We start from the raw sequence: 24,838 nt of genomic DNA on the forward strand, positions 1-24,838 counted from the left end.
ATAAACAAACCCACAATATAGGGAACTCTGACTTAACAAACCTGATACAGATACGCCCATATATAGGCATGTCAATATGACTCAGACATAACCATAAACAAACCGGATACCCTCATAATATAGACATTTTTCCAGAGCACTGCCGTGTAGCTGCGGTGTTGCTGTGCGAAGCGGGGCCACTTGACACCGCAGTTATGGTTGCCACACTGAAAAATGGGTCTATAGGCATACAGTATAGCCTATGGAGGATCCTGTTTTCCAGAGCCTAGGATACACTCGCTTTGCTCTCATATATGGTCATGTGCATACGGTATTGGACTGACCGAGCGCATCAGCAAGGGAGTGCGTTGCCATCCACCGAGTCGTTTGTATATGTGTTTGTCAAAAACCGACAAACAGAGAGTACTCTGAAAAAGTTTTGCATGAAGCTGGTTGTGGATGAGAGGCCCAATCTGGGGCTTGTCTGTGATGTCAGTTGTTCCCTCATTGTTATTTGCATATGAAAGTATTGTTATTCTGCTTCTGCCCTGATGGGTGTTGTGAAAGATTACGTAAGTGGCACAGGGGACGGCACGGCACTGTGTATAAAACCTAACAACTGGACAATGGATTTTAGAGGGGGGGGAGGGTGTCAGACATAGGAGGACAGTCATGAGGGCTTCTCTAGTTGTACCCATGTTTTCATTTATGATATTGTTCTCTTTCTTCTCTCCTGTGTCTTCTTCATTTTCCTCTTGTGAATTACAGGCACAGTTTAATCTCAACGGGTTGTACAAGGCTGGAGATGTGCTTCTGGGTGGTTTGTTTCCTATCCACTACGGCTCTGTGTTCCCTGCCATGTCTTCAACATGATTTAGTCGATATTGTATATTTCTATACCAGGGTTTCTGCTAGGCATTTTTGAGGCCGGCCACCTTGGCCGGCAGGATTATATTTTAGGCTACCGGCCAATCAATTAATTTATCGGCCATATTATAATGAACGTCACATACGTGTTTGCAGATGAGATATTGTATGTGCAATGCGCATGGTGCACCCAACTGATAATTACACCATTTTATGTTAACACTGGGCTTTCTTTCCTCTTTATCACATTATGCAATTGCAATCTGGCCGTGTGCATATCTAAAATAGCAGACATACAAGCTCACAGCGCAGCGCGTTGCGACGTGTTGTGAGCTTGAAGCTAATAATGCTCATAGTGATTTTTGTCATGGTATACGTCTGGTATATGTCTATGCTATCATGCAATTTATTTTATAACACTATAGGCAAACATTACATGGGTCAATATATGAAAACATACTACTTTACCCCCCTATAAAAAAAGGTTTTTCAAGTCTTCAGTCTTAAGCCCCTGATACAAGTAGCAATTTTTTCATCAATATCACACCTCTGGTCGTTGCTGGTTGATATTGATGAAAGAATTGCTACGTGTATCAGGGGCTTTAGGCCTAGGTGTTAAAGGTCAGGTTAAGGTCTCTCACACCTTATCACTCTTTATCCAGGTGTCCAAGCAGGCAGCAGCTATGGTCACTGGTTGACAATGACATAGAGTATTCACCTCACGATTGACATATTATACAGTCATTCCTCAGCTGCATTGCAATACTGTTGCAAAGTTCAGCACTGGAAATGCATGTGTTTGCATATGGAGGGCTGACAGGCAAGCAGTGGTAAAAATCACTATGAGAATTATTACCCCAGATGGTACCGATGACCCCATATTTGGGGTCCTAGCTCACCTTTTTACATAGGAAAAAGTACAGTTTCATGACACTACAAATAACCGGTACAAGTTCAACTAAAAGGAGATCCTAGTAAGCTTTTCTGCGTATTTACATAGGAACCATATGTATCTCGTATAGCATTGAAAGAACACAGATACTTTGCATAGGATATCAATAACAAAAGGGAAAAAGCATTCAAAAAGAAGAACTGAAAAGAAAAGGGAGAATATTTACAGTGGAAAAGCTAGGGAGGTAAGTATGGGCTTAGTCTATTACATGTTTCGAGTAGCAGCCGTCTGTAGGTGACTTTTCATACCGATTTTGAAGGAGGTTAGGGATTCACACTCCTTTAAAGGGCTTGCGGTAGGGCGTTCCACATGTTAGTGGTATAGCAGGAGAACGAATCTGAGCCTTTTTTAGAGTCAAATCTGTATTTCCAAAACTGTTACTTTTCAGGGGGAGAAACATTTTTGAAAGAACCTGTGTTTTTGATGGATCCATTGTAATTATTTAGTGCTCTTAGTTGCTATTAATACAGTACTTTTCATTAGTTTAATATTCATATAACCCACAGACACACTTCACTACTTACACTTTGATGTGAATACTTTCTTTTTGCAAAAACAGACCATCTGCAAGCTCACAACACGTCACGTGCAATGTCGTGTGAGCTTGTAGATTGGCTACTTTGCTACATTTGTGTGACAATCTAGTAAGACAAAGTAAGTAATTTGTTTAAACAAAATCATAAACCGTTTCATTGTTGTTATTCAAACAATATTCAAAGTTAGTGCAATCTGTAAACTGTAAACTGGAATTTTGCGTTAGTTTTTCCACTGTAGGGTTCAGAGTGAGCCAGACCATGGCGTTTGCCATAGATGAGATCAACAGAAACCCCAGCTTGCTACCCAATGTGACTCTAGGATATCGCATGTATGATTCTTGCCTCACGCTTGGAGTTGCAGCGATGTCAGCGATGTCACTGATCAGTGGGAGAGAGCAGCACTTTACACTGGATGAGAGCTGTGTCGGCTCCCCTCCTCCAGTGCTGGGCATTGTGGGTCCTTCTACCTCCAAAAGTTCTATTGCCATCTCTAGAATATTAGGTTTGTACAGAGTGCCCATGGTAAGTTTCCTACTCGAACCCCTTTTACCATGGCCTGTTTTATATTATGAGAACATGTACATCCCCAACACAAGTTTGGGCAGGTGCTGAGTGAAGAATAGTATATAGAAGAATAAATATAAATATAAACGCTCGCACATTGAGGGCTCCAATGTGATGCTTTATTGCACAGAATAACCTTGAAACGTGCTCTCGAAAAATATCACTTTTTTGTCCATGGTGCTCAAGGATACACAGGTGTATTCAGTCTGCATTGTGATCATAGGGAAATGTAGAATGTTTGTGTTAAAACAGCAAATTGTGATCCACATGCTTTCTGGAATGAGATTCCAAACGCAAAGGCAGTAAAAAAAAGCAGAAGTTCCTATCACATGAATATCTTGTAGCACCTAGCTAGGGGTACCAGTCTACCAGACCCACTGTTGGAACATTCGTAATTGAGTATATTACAGAAAAGATACGTTTTTACTGAATAGGTGCTTGGTCTACCTACGTATTTCTTAGAATACTATTTCTATGCATTTGATGTAGCCTATTGATGTTGATCTATTGATTGTAAATCGCTCTAGATTAAGAGCATCAGCTAAATGCCTGAATTGTAAATTGTTTTAATATTTAGATTTTTTTGATTTTCTTTCAGATTAGTTATTATGCGTCTTGCTCCTGTCTCAGTGACCTGACTCAGTTCCCAACCTTCTTCAGAACAATACCAAGTTTTGTCTTCCAGGTGAACTTGTATACACATTAATGATGATGATAAGGGTAATAATAATAATAATAATAATAACTAGAAATACTTTTCCTACGAAACAGTGTGGGCTCGCTGCTCCCTCATTGGCTAAAGTGACACCAAGAACGCTGATCCTCATTGGCTAAGGGCCCTGCCTTTGTACTATCGAGGAGAACTTGACTGATACACTGCCTTTGTAATAGATAACATTTTTTTTAGGAGAACTTGACTGATAGATTACATCACTTTTTAGTGAGAACTTGACTGACAGATTAGTCATTTTTGAGGAGAACTTGACTGCTAGATAACGTCATTTTTTAGGAGAACTTGATAGATAAATAATGAAGATAACATAGTGTTCTCGCTTTTAGCGAGCCCACAACTATAGACTGTTCCTACGAAACAGTGTGGGCTTGGAACACCATGTATGGGCACAAAGATCTACCCAACGGGCACTCCAACATTACTTCTGAGACTCCTACATTTTATATACTGAATATACTTTAGTATCTAAAGATTGTTATTTATATCAGGTCGCACTTGATGATGTCACCAAGAACGCTGCTCCTCATTGGCTAAAGGCCCTGCCTTTATACTGTTGGTCAGCTTTTTTGAGGAGAATAACCTTGGTCTATTAAGTTTTGATATAACATACTGGTCTCGCCTTTCAGCGAGCCCACGTGTTGTCATTTATATTAGTTTGCACTTGTTGGTGGTGATGTCACCAAGAAAGAACGCTGCTCCTCATTGGCTAAGGGCCTTGCCTTTGCACTGTCGGAAATCTTTTTGAGGAGAATAAACTTGACCCATCGACCTGTTTCCGCGAGAATTTACTGTAGTATTATCTGTATGACACTTCCGGTTAACAGCAGACATACAAGCTCACGTCGCGTCGCATATGCAACCGTTGTGAGCTTGTAGAGAACACTCGGCTGTGGCGCCGGAAGCTGCTTTACACCTTCTGCGCAATGCACGATGGGATGTTGGAAAGTTGTGGATAAAGTTTTTCAGCCAGCCCACAAGAATAACAATTTCAAACACTGATACACCGCTATGTAACCTAAGTCCTTATCCCTCCATTCTTTATCCAATCAGGTCCGAGCTATACTCCAGATCATGAGGAGGTTTGAGTGGACCTGGGTGGGACTGTTGTTTAGTGATGATGAAGCTGGACGCGATGCTGCCCGATTACTCCAGGTTGACCTAGATCAGTCTGGTCTGGGTTGTGTGGCTTATGCAGAGGCTCTGCCCTTTGACAACGACCTGATTAAACTCCAGAGAATCGTCACTGTGATGAAGATGTCCACAGCTCGTGTGGTCATTGCATTTGCATACGGGACATATTATTATAATGTCTTAGATGAGGTTTGTGTTACAATACAATTCAGGGATAAAGAAATTAGAATATATAGTATATATTAAGCCAAACCGGAGATTTCTCGCTGTACCAATCTGCGATGCCCGAGGAGCCCGAAGATTTAATTAGCTTTAATCATTATGAAACGATTAAAAGTATGGTCGCTGATTATAGCCGATTCTGGCTCTTTAGGCCCGCCTCCTAACTGTATCCGGTCGGTCGCATTTCCCGTTTGGACCGGATCTAGGTTTCCATATCCGGTCTGAGGTCCAATCGCAGCTCCGAACGCATAGCTTTTCATTGTAAACAAGTGAGCTGACTGCACGGCCATAGAATGGTATTTTTTCACGCGGGGTTTTTTTTTTTTTTGTAGCTGTTTGATTCTTTTACCCGCCTGGCATATGATCTGCGCACATATCGTCTGCTATGTGTGCGAACGTGCCCACGTGTTACCATAGCGCACAGCTGGCTGTTTCCACTGTTTTTTCATGTAAACACTGGCGGATAAGCAGGGATACAGCGTGGCAACGGATATGTCTATTTCAATGGGGGTTTTTTTATTCAAAAGCTGTCACCGAGTCTACACGTCTACTAGATGAGTCGCTCACAGATCGTGCGCGATGCGTGCGCGTGCCCACGTTAAAAGGTAAGGACAATTTGGCAGGAAAACAGTTCAGCCTATGTTTAAAATAGCAGCAAATGAGTTAATGAGTTAACACAAAATCCTTTTAACGCCATGTTTTATTTTAATACGCGATTAGCGTGGTGATGTTTGAGCCTCGGTGCACAACGTAGGTTAGGGATAGGAGTCTGTAAGCGTCAAGACCATCTCCACACTAGAGTTCTCAAATTCGGCCCGAGCCCGACCCTACCCGGCCCGACCCGACGTTATCGGGCCGAGCCGGGCCCAAAAATTATAATAATTAGTCGGGCCGGGCCGGGCCGGGCCCCGGGCTCCGTCACTCAAGCAACAGAGAACAGGCACATATCGCTGTCTGACTGTCTTCAGCGCAGCACTGAAGCCTGCCTAAGTTCCTAACCAATGGACCAAGGATAATAGGTGACGCATACGGAAGTAGAGTCTATCAGTCTCATAGAGCAGTCTGGTTGTTGTGATGACGTCACAATCGAAACCTTTGGATATACGGAAATTCTGCCACAGCAGCGAGTCACCGTTAGCTCTGTGTGGAGCGGCTACGATGAAAGTTTCGAGCTGCATGTTAAATTAAAAGGCAGCAGGCAATTTCACAAGTTTGTAATAAGTATAAATCCAAGAAAACTACTTTCAAAGCGGAACCAACCTAGGATATTATTGACAACATAAGAGGATTGTATTACAACAACATCAACATGATCAACCTAAAAGCACCATACGTTGACATCCTCTTGCCTTATAGAGATGATCATCTCGGCTGGTAAGATATTATTAATTCCATTATGCTGTCTGGTTAATCAAGTGTCATTTGCTGCTGCTGTGTGCATTTATATTTAAAGAGCGCGCAGCTTATTACATGCCTGAGTTGTGTATGTTTAAGCATGGTGGTCAGGTGGTGTCGCGCACTAAACAACAGATCTGCAAGCCCAGAATGCCAGCCAGATGAACACGTTTTGGGTTTATAGATCTGCCGAGCCAGCTTCCTGTGTTTGGTGCGTGACCGTTGAAAGGACGAAACATAAATCAAGCAGGCAGCGACAACGGCAGGGAGAGAGAGGATGAGAGCTGTATGATTGAGATTGACTGTTGACAACAACAGGGATTTAACGTTAGCACATTTTGTGCAGAACCTTGCATGTTTCAAGAAAAATGTAACACATGAAGTTGCCATTTCGCCAACTATTATATGTCCATTCTCTCACTGTTGTAATTAGAGACACTGGTGCTGCCAGCTGCCTACTGGCGACGTTTCTTTTTTTTTCTCTCTCTCTGGCTTTCGGGTTTTCGGGCCTAACCCGTTGAGAACTCTACTCCACACTGGCCTGGGACCGCCTCGGGATCCCCCAGGAGGAAGTTCCTAATGTTGATCAGGTAAGGGATCTCTCCTGGGGCTGCTTCTCCCACGACCCGACTCTGGATAATGGTTGAATATGGATGGATGGATGGATGGATGCATGGCACAGTTGTGTCACTTCCACAATCAGGAAGAAAGCGCAAGCTCACCTACTGCTGGGAGAAAATTGGTCAGGATGGTCAAGAGTAAACCCAGAACTAACACAATGAGTTAGTTCTGCAATTAATTAGAAGGTGCTGGAACACAGGTGTGTCAGTGTCCTCAGTCAAGTGTGTTTTACATCACCATGGGCATGAGCCCTTGGTCCAGAGGCGGCAACTTAAAGGACAACTCCGCCCTAAATAACATCTAGGCTCATTTTCCTACTTATATTGATCCCAAATGACTGTCCATTGGGTAGGCAGAAATGCCCCTGTCCAGTTTCTCCAGTAGAACCCAGCAGCCCTCATAGCTTAGGAGAGAGTGTTTTTTACTGGTGATTCAGTCAGAGTGTATGAAAGGGTGCGCTCGTTTTATTGTCCACGACATTGCAAGTGGCGCGAAGGCCAGCGGACCTTGGTCCTGCTCTTCGCCCCCGAGCGCCGCAGGCGCGAGTGGCTGCGAAGAGCGGGCCAGGGCCGCGCGGCCGGCGGAGCGCCGCGCGAGTTACGAAGCCGTGGTGAATGCAATCGTTATATTTATGCCCAGGCCGTAAGGCCTGGGCAAGCCCACGATAAACGCCCGCACAGTCCGGTGCGCATTTCCGAACGCACCCTTTCCCCACACTCGGACTGAAACACCAGTAAAAAACACCATCCCCATAGCTTAGAGTGGAGCCCATAAGCCTATCGCTTTTACGCTCTCTTATACTTTGTTGTGGTCAAAACTTTTTTTTATTTTTTTCATGAACATGTTACTAGTTATTACACATCCATGCCGTGGTTGTCCCACACAATAGTCTGCTAAACAGATGTTAGGCTGTTCTGTGTTTTGCCAAGTCCCGGAAAAGACACGCTGTGATTGGCCAGTACAGTCACTTTGATTGGCAGCTGTGCTGAATGCTCACCCCAAAACATGATTTACAAGACAGTGGCGGCTCGTGTTGGACAACCAAGGCATGGATGTGTTAGTAATGACAACTAGTAACTAGAGCTTAAAAGTTCAGCCCGAGCCCGACGGGACCCGACGGGTCGGCGCGGCGCGGGCTGGGTCGGGCTCAATTTGTCACGTATATGTCGGGCTTTGGGTCGGGTCGGTCTTTTATAATCCGGTAGGCAAGCGCAGCACGGTAACGTGATGTCTCTGTGACTGTGTAAGCTGCGCTGCACCGCTGCGGCGCAACTTGACACAGTTGAGCGTGTGTGACTGTATGTGCGCTGCTGCGCAATGTTCAGACAGTTGAGCAACGTTCAGTTGAGAGTGTGCTCCCGTGTGTGTGTGTGTGTGTGTGTGTGTGTGTGTGTGTGGCAGTGGCTGCTATGGCCAGTGGGTGCTTCTCGTTCCCGCTGTGGCAGAGCGGAGCGGAGGAGATCGTTGAAACCATTCACAGACACTTTTGGATTTCCTAATAATATTATAGACGTAGTGTGAATGTAGCTATAATAGCCTGTACGCCTGCTTCCTGATTTAGCGACGGCTGTCAGCTGTGTTTTCCAGCGAGGCTCCGACGTTTTTTTTTCTTCCATAATAACGGTGCTTGCTACAATGTCTTTTATATATAGGCTCTATAAAGACAGTTGGAAAATGGTAGAATGACACTGTTCTTAACGAATCACCAATATTGTATGAGGGGAAAAAAGGATGCTGCCGTCTGCATCATATAAGCTTGTTGTTTAGAATGTCGGTCTTCGGGCTGGGCCGGTCTCCAATTGTCAATTATGTATCGGGCTTGGGCTCGGTCCGGGCTGAAATTCTGTCGGGCTGGGTTGGGCCGGGCCCACTTTTTTAGGCCCGATTTAAGCTCTACTAGTAACACATTCATGAAAATAAAATAAAAAACACTTTTGACAAATAGCGTAAAAGCGATAGGCTAATGGGCTCCACTCTATGCTATGAGGGCTGCTGGGTTCTGCTGGGGAAATTGGAGAGCAGAAGAATTTCTGCCTAATAGACCCCATGGACAGTCTTTTGGGATCAATATAAGGAGGAAAATGAGCTAAGATGTTATTTGGGGGCAGAGTTGTCCTTTAAGGCTCGACTGAAGTTTGCGATGGACAAAGACACGGTCTTCTAGAGGACGTTCTGTGGTCAAATGAAACAAAAACTAGAAGCAGTGCTCTTCCGAGCACAGGTCTCTACTGTATAATAGGCCAATGTAAAAAGGGTGGCATATGTTCTTCACCTTAGACCTTTCATGGCAATCGGACGCTGCATGCATGATTTGAAGCATTGTGTTCCAAAAATGTATTTTGCTAAAGTCTACCTGCTGGTGGCGCTATAACAGTCTAATGTGAAAATGGTAGCATTTTTTCCTTGACATAGTGGGAATATGTGTGGCAAATTTCACGGTAATTGCAAGCTGCGTTGATGATTTGAGGCATTTTGTTCAAAAATGGAGCAATCCTGCAAACTTTGGAAGCCAATATTAGCCAATTAGGATGGTATATGAAATATCAGACGGATCGGACTTGATCACATGACTATAGAGATACTGTGTACCGATTTGCATGATTTTTGGATAAAATCTCAAGGAATAATAGGAAAAATTGTGTTTTACATAAGTCGGCCTCCTGGTGGCGCTATAAAAGGCTGATGTGAAAAATGCAGGGAAAGGGTTTTTCCTTGGCCTCTAGGGAATGCGCTTACAAAGTTTGAAACTGATCGATGGAGTTATAGGTAAAACCACAAATCGGCCTGTTATAGCGCCACCATGAGGCTGATTTCAAAAATTTGAAGTGGCATTTCTTCTTCGACCTAGTGGGAACGTGTGTGCGCGATTTCATGATAATTGCACTTTGCGTTTGGGATTTGAGGCATTTTGTTCCAAATGGCTCAATCCTACAAACTTTGGAAGCCAATCTTAGCCAATCAGGATGGAATATGAAAAATCGGACAAATCCGTGTCGATCACATGACTGTCGAGATACTGCCTACCGATTTGTAGGATTTTTGGACAAAATCTGTAAGAGTAGTGCACAGAAATGTGTCTTGCGAACATCGGCCACTAGGTGGCGCTAGAAAAAGCCCATTTGAAATATTTAAGGCAGAGGTTCTAGATTGGCATCCAGGGAATGTGTGTGCTCACTTTGGCAGCGACCGGGCCAACGGCGACTGAGATTAGCTGCACACAAACTGCGAGGACACACGGACGCACGCACGCACGGACGGACGGACACACGGACGGACGAAGGGGAAAACATATTCTCCCCCATGCCTTCGGCTGGTGGAGACAATTAAGCCTTATAAAGTGAGGGATTAAGCCTTATAAAGTGAGGGTAGCACGATGGCATTCTTTTCCATCTTGCTCAGTGTTCATCTGCTCACAGCGGTTTGTTTATAAGCTGCAACTCGCATGTGACTGTGTGAGTGCATTAATTTCCTGCTTCCGCAGACTACGGAGCGCACCGAGGCACGTTTGAGCCTTGTGTTAATCGCGCGCTAAAAACACTATCGGCGTTAAAAGGATTTTGCGTTAACCCGTTAGTAACGCACTAAATTCGACAGCTATAATATATATATATATATCCATCCATCCATCTTCAACCGCTTATCCGGAATCGGGTCGTGGGGATAACAGTTCCAACTGACACCTCCAGATTTCCTTATCCTGAGCAACTTCCTCCACTCCCTCAGGGAGTATACCGAGGCGTTCCCAAGCCAGTTTGGAGATATAATCCCTCCATCTGGTCTTTGGTCTGCCACGGGGTCTCCTCCCAGTGGGATGCGCATCGAGGACCTTACTAGGAAGGCGCTCGGGGGGCATCCGTACTAGATGCCCGAACCACCTAAGCTGACTCCTTTCCAAGTGTAGGAGCAGCGGTTCTACTCCAAGTCTCTCTCGGGTGACTGAACTTCTCACCCTATCTCTAAGGGAGACACCAGCCACCCGTCTGAAGAAACCCATTTCGGCCGCTTGCACCTGCGACCTTATACTTTCGGTCCCCACACTTCATGACCATAGGTGAGAGTAGGAACGAAGATTGCTCGGTAGACAGAGAGCATTGCCTTCCGGCTCAACTCTTTTTTCTTCACACACACATATATATAATATATATATATATATATATATATATATATATATATATATATATACACACACACACACACACACACACATATATATATTTGAACAATACGGTACCCAACCTCTAGGGTAGTGGTTCTCTAAGTGGGCTATGCGGACCCCTAGGGGTCCTTGAGGGGGTTCCAGGGGAATGTGGATGTGGAGTGGTATTGTTGTGGATTCGGTACAGGATCATTCGGTTCGGTATTAGATATTCGGTTCGATATGTTGCACCCCTAATATATATATATATATATATATACTGTATATGACACACACACACACACACACACACACACACACACACACACACACACACACACACACACACACACACACACACCTTATTTTGTTCCCCAACACAATCAACAGATGGTCAAGCAGAATGTGACAGGTGGTCTGCAATGGATCTTACCTGCCACTTCAGGTTGGACGGGAGACCCTCCTCTCCGGGCTCCTCACTACCTTCCCTACCTGAGAGGTACCCTGGGTTTTGCCATCCGTCGTGGAGAGATACCAGGTCTCAAGGACTTCTTGTTAAAAATACATCCTGACAATGACCATGAAGATAACATAGTATGTAGCCTAATATTGTATTTAAAAAAAAAATGTCACTTACGATTCTTTATTGCTACTAGTGTTGATGTCTTGCATCTCATATATATATAATGTTATTAAATAAAGTATTTCAATGTCTCGATGAACGGAATACACAGGACATTAATGGAAACAAGCCCTTAGGGATTTTTGTGTTATCCTTATAGTACCATTGCATAATTTTACCACTGCACTTATTTAAAAACAGTTAATAATTAAGTATTCAATCAATGAATCATTGAATCAATCAATTTTATTCATGCATATGTCTTCATTGTTGTTTCTTCAGGTGAGGCAGTTTTGGGAGAACACATTTGAGTGTAAATTTGCACCCCTTACTTCAGAGTGGGTTGATGCTGGTGGAAGGGTGTGTACTGGACAAGAGGACATAGGAACAGCAGACACTACAGTTTGATGTGTCTGAACTCAGGGGAGAGTATAATGTATACAAGGCTGTGTATGCTCTGGCCCATGCCCTCCATGACATGTTGCAATGTGTGCCAGGAAGAGGGCCTTTCACTGGGCACAGCTGTGCCAGTTTGCAGACAATACAGCCATGGCAGGTGGGATATGAATTCAGATGACCTGTAAATGTTTCTAGTTGGATTAAAATGTAGAATAATAACCATAATGAAAACATAAATATGACATTGAAAAACTAGAAGAATTGAAAAAGTAGGAGCTCACCGGCGCCTAACTAATGGAGCCAGGTGGAGCCACATTGCCATGCGAGATATGGCTGCCATTGTTTGCTGTTATGTGGTTTCAGAAGCGTCTAGCAGATACGCAAGACGGTTTAGGACGCGAGTTTAGAAACTCTTGGTTAACTGGGGGATAGATCGCTCGTTTTCACCAGCGTCGGCAGGTTAGCTACACACCAGCATTGGCAGGTTAGCATTTCACCAGATTAGCATTCACTAGCGTTAGTTTTACTGAGGTTAAGGTTAGCGTTAGAGTTAGGGTTAAGGTTTAGTTTTAGGTTTAGGTTAAGGTTAGAGTTAGGGTTAAGGATAGGTTTTGGTGCATCTCTGCCGCGGTCCAAGTGACTACAATGGAGCGCTCCCTACCTCCTGTTCAGCCAATCACAAGCTTGGGTCCTAAACCGCCTAAGACGCGTTTCAGAAGCACGCTGGTGTTGTTGTGTTTATATGTGTGGCTAGCTGGCAGGCATGCTGTCTGTCTGTGCGTATGTATGCACATCTGTACTCTTTGCTATTTCTCAAATTATTTGAATTCATGACGTGAATGTACAGTCAGTAGCCTATTGATGCTTGTCAGCCCCACAGTTAACCATGTGGGCATGTCAATCTGCAAACTGCGTTCAACCGATTTAGAATCAAGACAACGATCCGTCCGGAAAAAAACAAACAAACAAAAAACACAATTTTCCTCTTTGCGCGCGTGAGCCCAAAGGCTGCCTCCCTCTACCAGCTACAAACGTAGGCACACCTGGGCCAGATCAGTTTTGTGTAGATATGCCCTTGCCCTTGAATATGTACAGTGCATTAGATGTAATATGTATGCATTTTTAAATATTAACCCCTTCATGCCCAGCAGCCCAGAACAACAAAATCCTTTTAAAACAGATATTGTGAAATTGTACATGCACAAATGCATCTCCTTCTTCTCCTTTCAGATGAATGCATATTAACCCTTTCAGGCCTTCCATCTTTTAGTTATTATCCTTAAATGCCAGAAACAAAAAATCTACCCAAAATAGAGTTGTATATATGGCAGGTCATACAAAATACTTAATTTAAGTGCAACAAATTAGATTTCTACAGTGTTTATCCATGAAAGTGGATGTAAATGTTTTTGATTTCACATTAGAACATTTGAGATATTAAATCCTTCACACCTGAAACACCAAAATCCCTTCAAAAATGTGATTTATTACGCACAATACTCAATTCAGATGCTTCAAATTAGCTTTCTAAAGAAAGTTTTAATGTTTATGCGGAAGTGGTCATGTACAGCATATTAAGGTCCAATGATACCAAATAGCCAAATAGCCTGAGACCCCAGAACCAGGTTTACAGGAATTTATTTAAAAAAGAAACCCTATCTAAATCCTATCTAATATAACTAGTGTGGTGACTATGTGTGCCTTGGCAAGTGTGAATGGAGTGTGTGTGCTATGCTACATCTGTGACAGAATGTAAGTGTCTATGAGTGTCATGACCATCACATCTCTGTGGCTTCGGATGACACAGATGTGTTCGTCCTACTCCTTCACCACTATCAACAGGCAGGACTGAATGTACCTCTCACTATGGAATCCCCAAGCCAGGAAAGGGCAATATTCTACATCAAGTCAACACTGGCCAAGCATCCACAAATTGTGAAGAACATATTACCAGCTCATGCCATATCAGGACGTGACACTGTAGCGTCTTATATGGGTTGGGAAAAGGCTCTGTCATTAAAGTCCTGAAAGCTGGGTATGAACTATTGTCTATGCATGGGAAACATGGATGCACCCTTCCAGCAAGTCACCAAGACACTGCTTTCAGCCTGTTATGGTATACAGAAGAGCAGCAACATGTCACGCACTAGACTACTACTGGAAAAAGAATGGGAAGGGACATACATCTGCTGCAAACCTAGCTGCACTACCACCGACCAAGGAGTCATTCATTGAGAATAAAGAGGGCCCACTTTCAAGCAACTTTGTGGTGAATTGTTGGTGGGCATCTTCCACCAGCATGGGACCCAGTGAAATTTGGATGGAAAAATACATCTAACAGGTCACTGAGCCCAACCACTCTACCTGAAGAATGCAAACCTGCCCCAGACTACATTTTACAAATGATCAAATGTGGCTGCAAAAGTGAAAACCCATGTAACTTCAAAAAGTGCAGCTATAGAGCACATGGTTTGCCATGCATTTCCAGTCAATGTTATGGTGTAGGATGCTCAAGATAGACCTGAAAGAGTTAATTCTTATGAAAGCCTCCACGCTAACCACACCCATGACAACACCTACCCCTGCCAGAAAAGTATCTCACCACTCCAAAGCAGAACTGATGCATTTGATTTGATTTCTGTGCATGTACAATTTCACAATATCTCAGTTTAAAGATTTCGTTGTTCTGGGTATGAAGGGGTTAAGATTTAAAAATACATACATATCAAATCTAATGCGCACTACATATTCACTTTCATGGATAAACACTGTAGAAAGCAAACGTTATGCATTTACATCAAGTATTTTGCATGGAATGCCATAAAACTCAATTTGGGGTGGATTTTTAGTGATTTGGGCATTAAGGGGTTAATATCTAAAAATGCTATAGGTTACCCCAGAGCCTTCTACCTACGGAGAGTTGCGTCACTCCCGTTCACTTCATGGGGCCAGGTCTTCTACGCACACATCTATTGGTGTATAGTGACAAACGGCGAACCGGAAGTTTACAAAATTCATTGAAGTCTATGAGGTGTAAAGTGACAATGAACCACATGACCAGCGCTATTTCTGACCCCGCAGTGGCAGGAGTCTCTGATTAGACAACTCTGGGTGACCCTAAGCTACAAGAATCAGTTGAGAAAAAAAAAACTTTAATCGACAAATCCACATTCAGCCAAAAATCACTTTTTTCCCCCGGACTAAGACGATTCAGTTGAAGTAATCTAGAACACAAGGGATTGCAGTAATTTAATAGACCTTAGGGAAAACGCAGGCAAAAATCCTTGATTATGCAGGCAAAAATCATTGATTTTGCAATGTAGATCCGCTATTTTAAACAAATATTGAGAAAAAGAAAACTAAAATATTTTGAATATTTTTGAAGCGGTGAAAACCGCTTCCAATGAGTGGCTTTGTGTGTCCCACGCCCATTTCAGTCCAGAATGAACAGGTTTTTTCAAAAACAAAATGTGTGTTTCATGTCCATATATGGTCATCTCAGTCCAGAATGAACAGGCTTTTTCAAAAATAAAATGTATGTCACCTCATGTCCATATATGGTCACTCCAGTCCAGAATGAACAGGTTTTGTCTGTCCCGTATGTCTAGACTATCAGTCCAGAATGAATAGGCTTTTTCAAAAAGCAAAATGTGTGTCCCATGTCCATATATGGCCATTTCAGTTCAGAATGAACAGGTTTTATCTGTCCTGTCCTGTCCCGTCCGTCCGTCCGTCCGTCCGTCCGTCCGTCCGTCCGTCCGTCCGTCCGTCCGTATGTGTTTAGTGTCCGTCCCGGTCTGATGATTGGATACTTTGAGGATTGGTCAAGCTTCACATGACAATTCAGCCCTCCAGATAAAATCATTAATTCATTCAGAATATAAAGAATGTATAGATCACTGAGTTCATAACTCTAGAACGCATAGAATAAAAGTTCACCGCTTCACTTCGAACCGAGGTTTGATTTTTTAAACAACGCCTCAGGTCGCGCCATCTGGCCAGTGATGTATATCGGACCAGTTACCCATATATGGAGACCCCTGCATGATAGTCAACAATATTATGTCAAAACATGCCCATGCATTACCAAATATGGGCATTCCCAGATATGTCCTTAATATTGATGACATTGGGACAGGGATCTCCATATAGGTATAAAACGTATGTTAATTAGTAAAGCCAAGCAGGGCCTTGGCGAGTTAGAGCCTAGGTTTGATGCCTGGGGATCTCCATATTGGAATACAAGGGATTTTGTTTCTGGGAATGCCCATATATGGAATTTTTATTTTTATTTTATAATAATATGTATCCATATACATACAATATTTGCCTATACATGGAGATCCCTATCTGAACCATCCATACAGATATGGGCCACGACTTGGCCATCTGGCCAGTGATATATATCGATGACATCAGGGATATTCATATATGGGCATAAAAGGGATTTGGGGAATAGGCCTACCCATATATGGACTTTTACATAAGTGATGTCACCTGTGATATCACCTGTGATGTCACAGTGACAAGAGAACCAACCCATAGACTGAAAAAATGTGTACTGACATAAAGGGCGAGGTCGCGCCAATTCTTGACCATCTGGCCAGTGATATATGTATATCGGACCAGTTACCCATATATGGAGATCTCTGCATGATAGTCAACAATGTGATGTCAGAACATGCCCATATATATGTATTACCAAATATGGGCATTCCCAGATATGCCCTTGATATTGATGACATCAGGACAGGGATCTCCATATATGGGCATAAAACGAACAAGGACGTAATTAATTTGCAAGTGTGATCTGGGAATGCCCATATATGGGCATGTTCTGACATCACATTGTCGACTATACGGGCATAAGATTTATGGGCATAAAAGGGACATCCAGTGTGATGTCAGAGCGGCAAGTGACATCAGAGCATGATGTCAGAGCGACAAACCCAAGGAACCAGACACAAAACCATAGAACCATAGACTGTAAAATTGTGTACTGACTGACGGATTGACGGACTGACTGACGGACAAGCTGTGATTTTTTTTTCTAATGGTATACTGTGACCTTTGGTTGCAACAACACACAGCTTGTAAGCAGACATGTAGACACAGGTTTCACCCAGGGCCAAACATCATTGAGTTTCCTGTCTACCAATTAGTCCGACGCTGGAGGATGCTAACCTGCTGACACTGTTAAATGCTAACCTGGTGAATGGTAACCTGGTGAATGCTAACCCTAACCCTAACCAACGTAGGTCTAATTAGATGTTGGACTCCCCAAATAGTGGGTACTGTGACCTGGGCGCAAAATAGGGCCCTTAAGTAGATTTTTAAATTCTCTTGCTTCATGATTGTGCTCATCACCATTTCTAGCTTCTCTATTACTTGGAAAGGGTCAACTTCACCACATTGTATGGTGATCCTGTATCATTTGATGAGAAAGGTGATGCTTTACCAATCTTCGATATAATGAACTGGGCATGGCTTCCTGATGGAACCACAAATATTCACAATGTAGGTGTGGTTAGAAAGTCAGCCTCCGGAGATGAAGAACTCATCCTTGCTGAAGACAGAATCTCCTGGAACTTTGAATCTGCAAAAGTAATTTCAACTTCCTATTATGTTGGGCTAACGATGTGAATGCAATTTAGTTTAGAGTGAAATTAATCACTGTTGCTTTCCTCTGTAGCCTCCTCGGTCAGTGTGCAGTGAGAGCTGTTCTCCTGGAACCCGTGTGGCCAGAAGGAAAGGAGAACCTGTCTGCTGCTTTGACTGCATTGCTTGTTCTGAGGGAGAAATCAGCAATGAGACTGGTAGGTTTACATTACTATTCCACACCCAAACAAATAGACTAGAAACTTGGGACTACAACAGTCACTTATCTATAGCTCATGGCAAAACAACAAAAAGGTCAAAATCAGCTTAAAGCTTTCAGATAAATATATCAACAGTCCGGGCTATTTCACTTTAAAAAAAAACCTTTTGTCATTTTATCGTCTAATCAGGCTTTTGGGAACACCCAGGACAGTTTTTGAATTTCTTCATTCAGTATTTAGATATTTGATATTCATTTCCCCCATTTTGCCCCCTTCCAGGACCTTCCTATACAAACCCATTGTAACTTCAAACTCCATTTTAACCATGATAGATTTGATGAAAACAACTGTCCTTTTTTCTGGTGACTCCTAACACCCTCTGAATACGTGAGCAGGCCGTGTGTTTTCAATAACGTTTTTCATTTATTTTTTATAATCTTTTATTGTATTTAATAATTGAAATTTCCCCCAAAAAATCATAGACATCAATGAAAAATGTTATCGAAAAAAGCACGGCCTGCTCACGTATTAAGAGGGTGTCAGGAGTCACCAGAAAAAAGGACAGGTGTTTTAATTGAATCTATCATGGTTAAAATGGAGTTTGAATGAAGTCATAATGGGTTTGTATAGGAAGGTCCTGGAAGGGGGAAATGGGGGAGATGAATATCAAATGTGTCCCAATCTCACTGAGAGCCAGTCATCTCGGAAAGTACAGCTTTAGACAGGGACTGAAAATACCCTTTTTTTTTTTTTCACTAAAATGTGATAAAGCCACTAAAGCATTTCATAAATGTCAGGCTACATTTCACTTAAACGCCAGAGCTTAACTCTGCATGTAAATAAGACTTTTTTTAATTAATGTGAGAGATCGTCAGGTCATTTGCAGGTTAGAAATTTATTTAGAACTTGAATATCTCAAAAGTAGTATTTCAGCATGGCATCATTCTATAAGCCATATCTTCAAAACTGTTGGGTCAATCTCCACAACCAATATATCATTTTGTAGCTATGATCCCCAGCTTTCAAATGAAATGAAAAAATGAAAATGAATAAAAATCCAATGACTGGCTCCCAGCCAAATTGGGACACAAATATCTAAATACTGGATGAAGAAATTCAAAAACTGTCCTGGGTGTTCTTAAAAGCCTGATTAGAAGATAAAAAGTGAAATATCCCTTTAAGGATATTTTTGGTGAAATGTCTAAAGGCACAACATTTGGACCGGATCTAACCAGGGCATCCTATAATGATTTGGCTGAGACTGGTCCTGGTGTAAATATATAATTAATTAAATAGCTGAAGCAGTTATTTGGCGAGAGAGAGCGAGATCATTTAGCGACCTACAACCGGGTCGCAACGTGGTCGGTAGTTTTCAGTGACCAGGTCGCTAAATCAACCGACCGGGCCGGTAAAGCGACCGACCGGGACGCTAAATCCACGGATTGGGTCGCTAAATCCACCGACTGGGACGCTAAATCCACGGACCGGGTCGCTAAATCCACCTCTAAATCCACCCTAGACTTGACCTTAGTAAACTTACCTCAGTTACTAACCTGCCCACGCAACCTCCCGACCGGGTCGCTAAATCACCGACCGTGCCACTAAAGCGACCGACCGTGCTGCTAAATCTTCCGACCGGGTCGCTAGATCTACCAACCGGGTCTCTAAATCTACCGACCTAAAACTGCAGGCCGGTCGGTAGATTTAGCGACCCTGGTCGCTCGATTTAGCGACCTGGTCGCTGAAAACTACCGACCACGTTGCGACCCGGTTGTAGGTCGCTAAATGATCTCGCTCCTACTGTATTTGGCAACAAAATAAAAACAAAAAAGGTGAGAAAGCGATTTAGCATGGAATTCTACTTTATTGCAAGGGCTTACAGTGTAAAGTGCTGCAGCATTTGGTGCATTTGGGGGGTGGGGGGGGGGTGGTTGGAGTGAACGACCAGACACATATTGACACAACGGCTGCTGCGATTAAGTAGTGAAATGCATCGGCAGAACCTGATGGTGAAGCAAACATTTCCCGCTGCACAATAGCATAGTAGGATCTAGCAATGTTTATTGCAAAGGTTATCTTTAGGGCAATACTTTACCAAGCTCTCTCTCTTTAAAATGTTCCTCCTTGTTAAGACTCCACAGAGTGCACCAGTTGTCCAGAGGACTCCTGGTCCAGCCCCCAGCGCGACCACTGTGTCCCTAAGAGCTTGGAGTTCCTCTCCTACCACGAGGGCCTGGGTATCGCCTTGACAACCATCTCATTGCTGGGCACACTTCTCTGTGCCGTTGTCCTGGGAATCTTCATCTATCATCGAGACACACCCATGGTCCGCGCCAACAACTCAGAACTCAGCTTCCAACTTTTGCTGGCACTCAAACTGTGTTTCCTGTGTTCTCTTCTGTTCATTGGTCGTCCCAGAATGTGGACCTGCCAGCTGAGACATGCAGCGTTTGGGATTAGCTTTGTGCTTTGTGCCTCCTGTATCCTGGTAAAGACTATGGTGGTGTTGGCCGTGTTCAAGACCTCCAAGCCTGGAGGAGCAGACATTATGAAGTGGTTTGGTGCTGTGCAGCAGAGAGGAACCGTTCTGACTCTTACTTCCGTTCAGGCAATAGTATGCATAGTCTGGCTTGTCTCTGCCTCACCAACTCCTCATAAAAACACACAATACCACCGTGATAAGATAGTCTTTGAGTGTGCAGTTGGATCAACAGTTGGTTTTGCAGTGTTGCTGGGTTATATTGGTTTACTGGCACTACTTAGCTTCATCCTCGCATTCATGGCAAGGAATCTTCCAGACAACTTCAATGAGGCCAAGTTCATCACTTTCAGCATGTTGATCTTCTGTGCCGTGTGGATAGCCTTCATCCCAGCATATATCAGCTCTCCAGGCAAATATGCTGATGTAGTGGAGGTATTTGCTATATTAGCATCTAGTTTTGGCCTTGTGTTGGTACTGTTTGCAACAAAGTGTTACATAATGCTTTTGAAACCTGAGAGAAACACTAAGAAGTCCATCATGGGCCGTGGTACCACCTAGACCTAGAAGCATAAATCCAATGATGTTCTGCAAAATATACAACAAAACATTCATATGGATATATGTGATTGTTGATCACCTTGTTAGCAATAGATTCAATTTTTGTACCAGATTAAAATAAATCATAAAGAATGTTGGTGAAAAGTTGATTACCTTCCTATAAGACTAAGTGATTTTAGACTTATGTAGAAAAAGTATTGCCTCTTCATTCTCTGTGTCGAAGTACTACAGGTATTTAAAAGGCAAATTAGGTTTAAAATTGGCAAATGTATTGTCTAACATCATTATCTTTGAATGATTCTGGTTTCATGGGTTAAAGACACTTTATGTTTCATGGGCAAAACACTTGAAAACGATTTTCTCTGAAGGCCATTCATGTAGATGTTTCTAATGCATGTTTTCGGGCCAACTCTAAGCTCCCTTGTTGCTCACCCATGCCCTTGCCTCTCACTAGGCCATGGTAGGTTATTCAGTACACGAAAAGTGCTTGTGCAAAGATCCTTGAGGGCATGGACACACATGTAGGTTTTAACCCTTTTCCAAAACCTGGGGGGAGGCGGGGGGGTAAGGTTCTGTTCCATTCATTCCCTAATGGAAGTCACATGTTTTGATAAGGGAAGCTTCCCTTAAGGCTGGTTTTCAGGGAATAGGTTTTCACAAGGTTTCCATAAGGTTTTCATTAAGTAAGTTGTAGGCCAGCTGCTAGGAGCAGCCAAGCTGCTCGGAGAAGGCTTGATGAGACAAAGGGGCGGGGTTCAACCGCCAACCAATAGGACAGAATGGGCTGTGCTGAGATGCCACTGGGCGGGGTCACACCTGTAGTCTGCTTCAGAGCCTTTGGTCTGCAGTGACACTGCCTACTTCACACAAAGCATTGTGGGAAGTGTATTCTTATTTGGATAAGGTTCTGATAAGTTAAGGTTCTGATAAGGTTTGGATTTTTTATATCACCTACATGTGTGAACGCACCCTCAGGGTGCGTTCACACAGACCAGAGGCTCTGAAGCAGACTACAGGTGTGACCCCGCCCTGTGGCATTCCAGCCCGGCCCATTCGTTTGTTTGTTTGTTTGTTACCTTTATTTATACTCGGAAATACAGTTGAGAGCAAGCACTCATTTACAATGCAACCGAGAATGAACAACAACATATATACACTTTTACAGACATCATTTGAAATAATCAAAAAGAGAATACTTTAGAAAAACTGTAGAAAGTTCAAGAAACTAAAAGCTAAATTAATTAAAACATATACAGTTTAGAACAAAGGTATTAGAAACCATCATCCTAAATTGGCCTAAGGCCGGCAGATATGTTATTTTTAATGATTTTTGGAGCTTGTTCCATGCAAGTGGAGCACTGATAGAAAATGCTGCCTTGCCAAGCTCTGTATGAGCAAATGGAACCTCGAGTGTCAAAATGTCGCTTGAGCGCGTCTGATAGGTGCGTTCACACAGGTAGGTGATATAAATAATCCAAACCTTATCAGAACCTTAACTTATCAGAACCTTATCCAAATAAGAATACACTTCCCACAATGCTTTATGTGAAGTAGGCAGTATCACTGCAGACCAGAGGCTCTGAAGCAGACTACAGGTGTGACCCCGCTCAGTGGCATCTCAGCACAGCCCATTCTGTCCTATTGGTTGGCGGTTGAACCCCACCCCTTTGTCTCATCAAGCCTTCTCCCAGCAGCTTGGCTGCTCTTAGCTGGCCTACAACTTACCTAATGAAAAAATTATGGAAACCTTATGAAAACCTGTTCCCTTAAAACCAGCCTTAAGGTAAGCTTCCCTTATAAAAACATGGTACTTCCGTAGGGAATGAATGGAACGTTACCTTACCCCCCGCCTCCCCCCAGGTTTTGGAAAAGGGTTAAAACCTACATGTGTGTCGGGAGCCTTAGTTTACTGTATAATGCATACTGTCGCTAACAATGCCATCAACACGTTCATGGACACTCATTTTCAGTGTGACAGAAAGTAGACACTGATAAAGAGCAAAGAGACGTCCTATGTGCAGAGAGAATAATACCCATGGGCTCTTCAGGAGACAAGACGGAGCTACTCTTCTTCCCAGCTAAGTCTTGCCCCATGCAAGATCTCACTATTTCCATAGCAGACGCGTGCGTGCGAGAGCACTATGCGTTATGTGTTGTTGGGGTTACATCTGCATGGACAGCCTTGAAAAAAAAAATTACAGACTTTGATATGGACTTTTTTCCATTTGGAAATATTGAGGATGAGGATTTTGAAAAAACGTACTGTGGGGATGAAAATGTTTACAGCTTATATAGTAGGTATGAAAATCTAAACTATAAAACGTATGACCTCACTGAACATAAATGATATGGAAGTGTAAACGATGTGGACCCTGATACACACTTATATAACAATTTAAATATCAACTGTGAGTATTACACCGACGACCAATTTTCGAGTTATGTTAAGATGGAAGGCGCCTTCTCAATTATACAAAATTATACAATTATACAAAATTAAAAAATACCTTAGCAGATTTAGCAAATTCAGTGTGATAGCTATATCAGAAACCTGGCTTGATAGTGACAAAGGATACGAAATGAACCTAGAAGGATATGAAATGTTCACAACGAATAGGATTAATAAAAAGGGAGGAGTTGCTCTATATGTAGATATAGCTCTAAAATGTAGTATAGTTAAAACGATGTCTAAAAGTATAGATGACATGTTTGAGAAGAGAAAGCAAAAAAACATCATTATTAGCTGTGTGTATAGGTGCCCAGGAACCTGCCTAGATGCCTTTAACAGTAAACTAGCAGCTATGTTTGGAAACTGTAATAACAACAAGATCCACATAGCCTGTGGAGATTTTAATATTGACCTATTAAAATCTCAAGGAAATATAAAAACAACAAATTTCATTAATCCCATGTATAGCAACACTCTTTTCCCCTTGATTACAAAGCCCACCAGGATTACAATAGATACAGCTACTCTGATAGATATTCACAAATTACATTGACAATAAAATAACAAGTGGCCTACTCATAAATGATATTACCGACCATCTCCCTGTTTTTGCAATCCTCCAACACTGTTTCACAAGCAAGAGGCGACCTAGAGATGACACCACCATAATGTACAGACATAAAACACCTGACGCCGTAGCAGCCCTTAAGATGGACCTTATAGTTCTTTGGTGCTCTAAGCATGCTCTGTGCAACCAAGAAGCAAGCTTGCTTCTTCAAACCATGTGACTTCCATCGGGAATGAATTGTGCTCTGCTCTGCTCTGCCCCCCGACTCCCCCCAGAACTCTGAAAGAACAAATGTTCTTAATGTCTGTGGCCGGCCTCACCTGTCTACAAGTCTACAATAAACAGTTTCAAATGCTAAATGTTCTGGTCCTTACGCTCTAATCAGCACACTGGTGTAGGGGTACATAACTGAACTGCCAGTGGTCCCATAGTGTAGGCTAGGTAAAGACATTTTACATATGGGGGACAGCAGACACAGATATTGAGCAAGTAACCAAAGTAAAGTTATTAGGAGTTATTGGTGATGGTAAAATGCAGCCCCTGAAAATAACTTCCAAAAATGTCTTGGAATAGTCAAATTGATCAACTGTGAATGTGGGCAGATATGGCAGCTAAAACGTTTCAGATGACTAAAATATGTCTAAAACTAAAGGAATTTTTACTCTAAATAAAAATGTGCTGTCAAAATTAACAATGCTCACCAGTGTGTCCCATATGACTGGGTTATGTCATCTGCCAGGCAGCTCCACAAAGTAAACACACAATCAGTGCTGTTTTTTATTTAATCCCAGGTGTCGGAGGCCATT

General features: G+C 42.8%; 1 protein-coding gene across 1 annotated transcript; it reads left to right on the forward strand.

The window, feature by feature from the left end:
* Positions 1-2,592: 2,592 nt before the first annotated feature.
* Positions 2,593-21,015, forward strand: LOC308294931 (extracellular calcium-sensing receptor-like; the record flags this gene model as incomplete). The annotated part of the gene is made up of 7 exons (XM_080737870.1): positions 2,593-2,856; positions 4,682-4,898; positions 11,581-11,729; positions 12,143-12,313; positions 17,533-17,760; positions 17,849-17,972; positions 20,108-21,015. 7 exons carry the CDS (start codon positions 2,593-2,595, stop codon positions 21,013-21,015), a joined length of 2,061 nt encoding a protein of 686 aa, XP_080593996.1.
* Between the last annotated feature and the right edge of the window lie 3,823 nt (positions 21,016-24,838).

The sequence above is a fragment of the Nannobrachium achirus genome, assembly GCF_963921795.1.
Source record: "Nannobrachium achirus genome assembly, chromosome: 12".
Classification (NCBI taxonomy): domain Eukaryota; kingdom Metazoa; phylum Chordata; class Actinopteri; order Myctophiformes; family Myctophidae; genus Nannobrachium; species Nannobrachium achirus.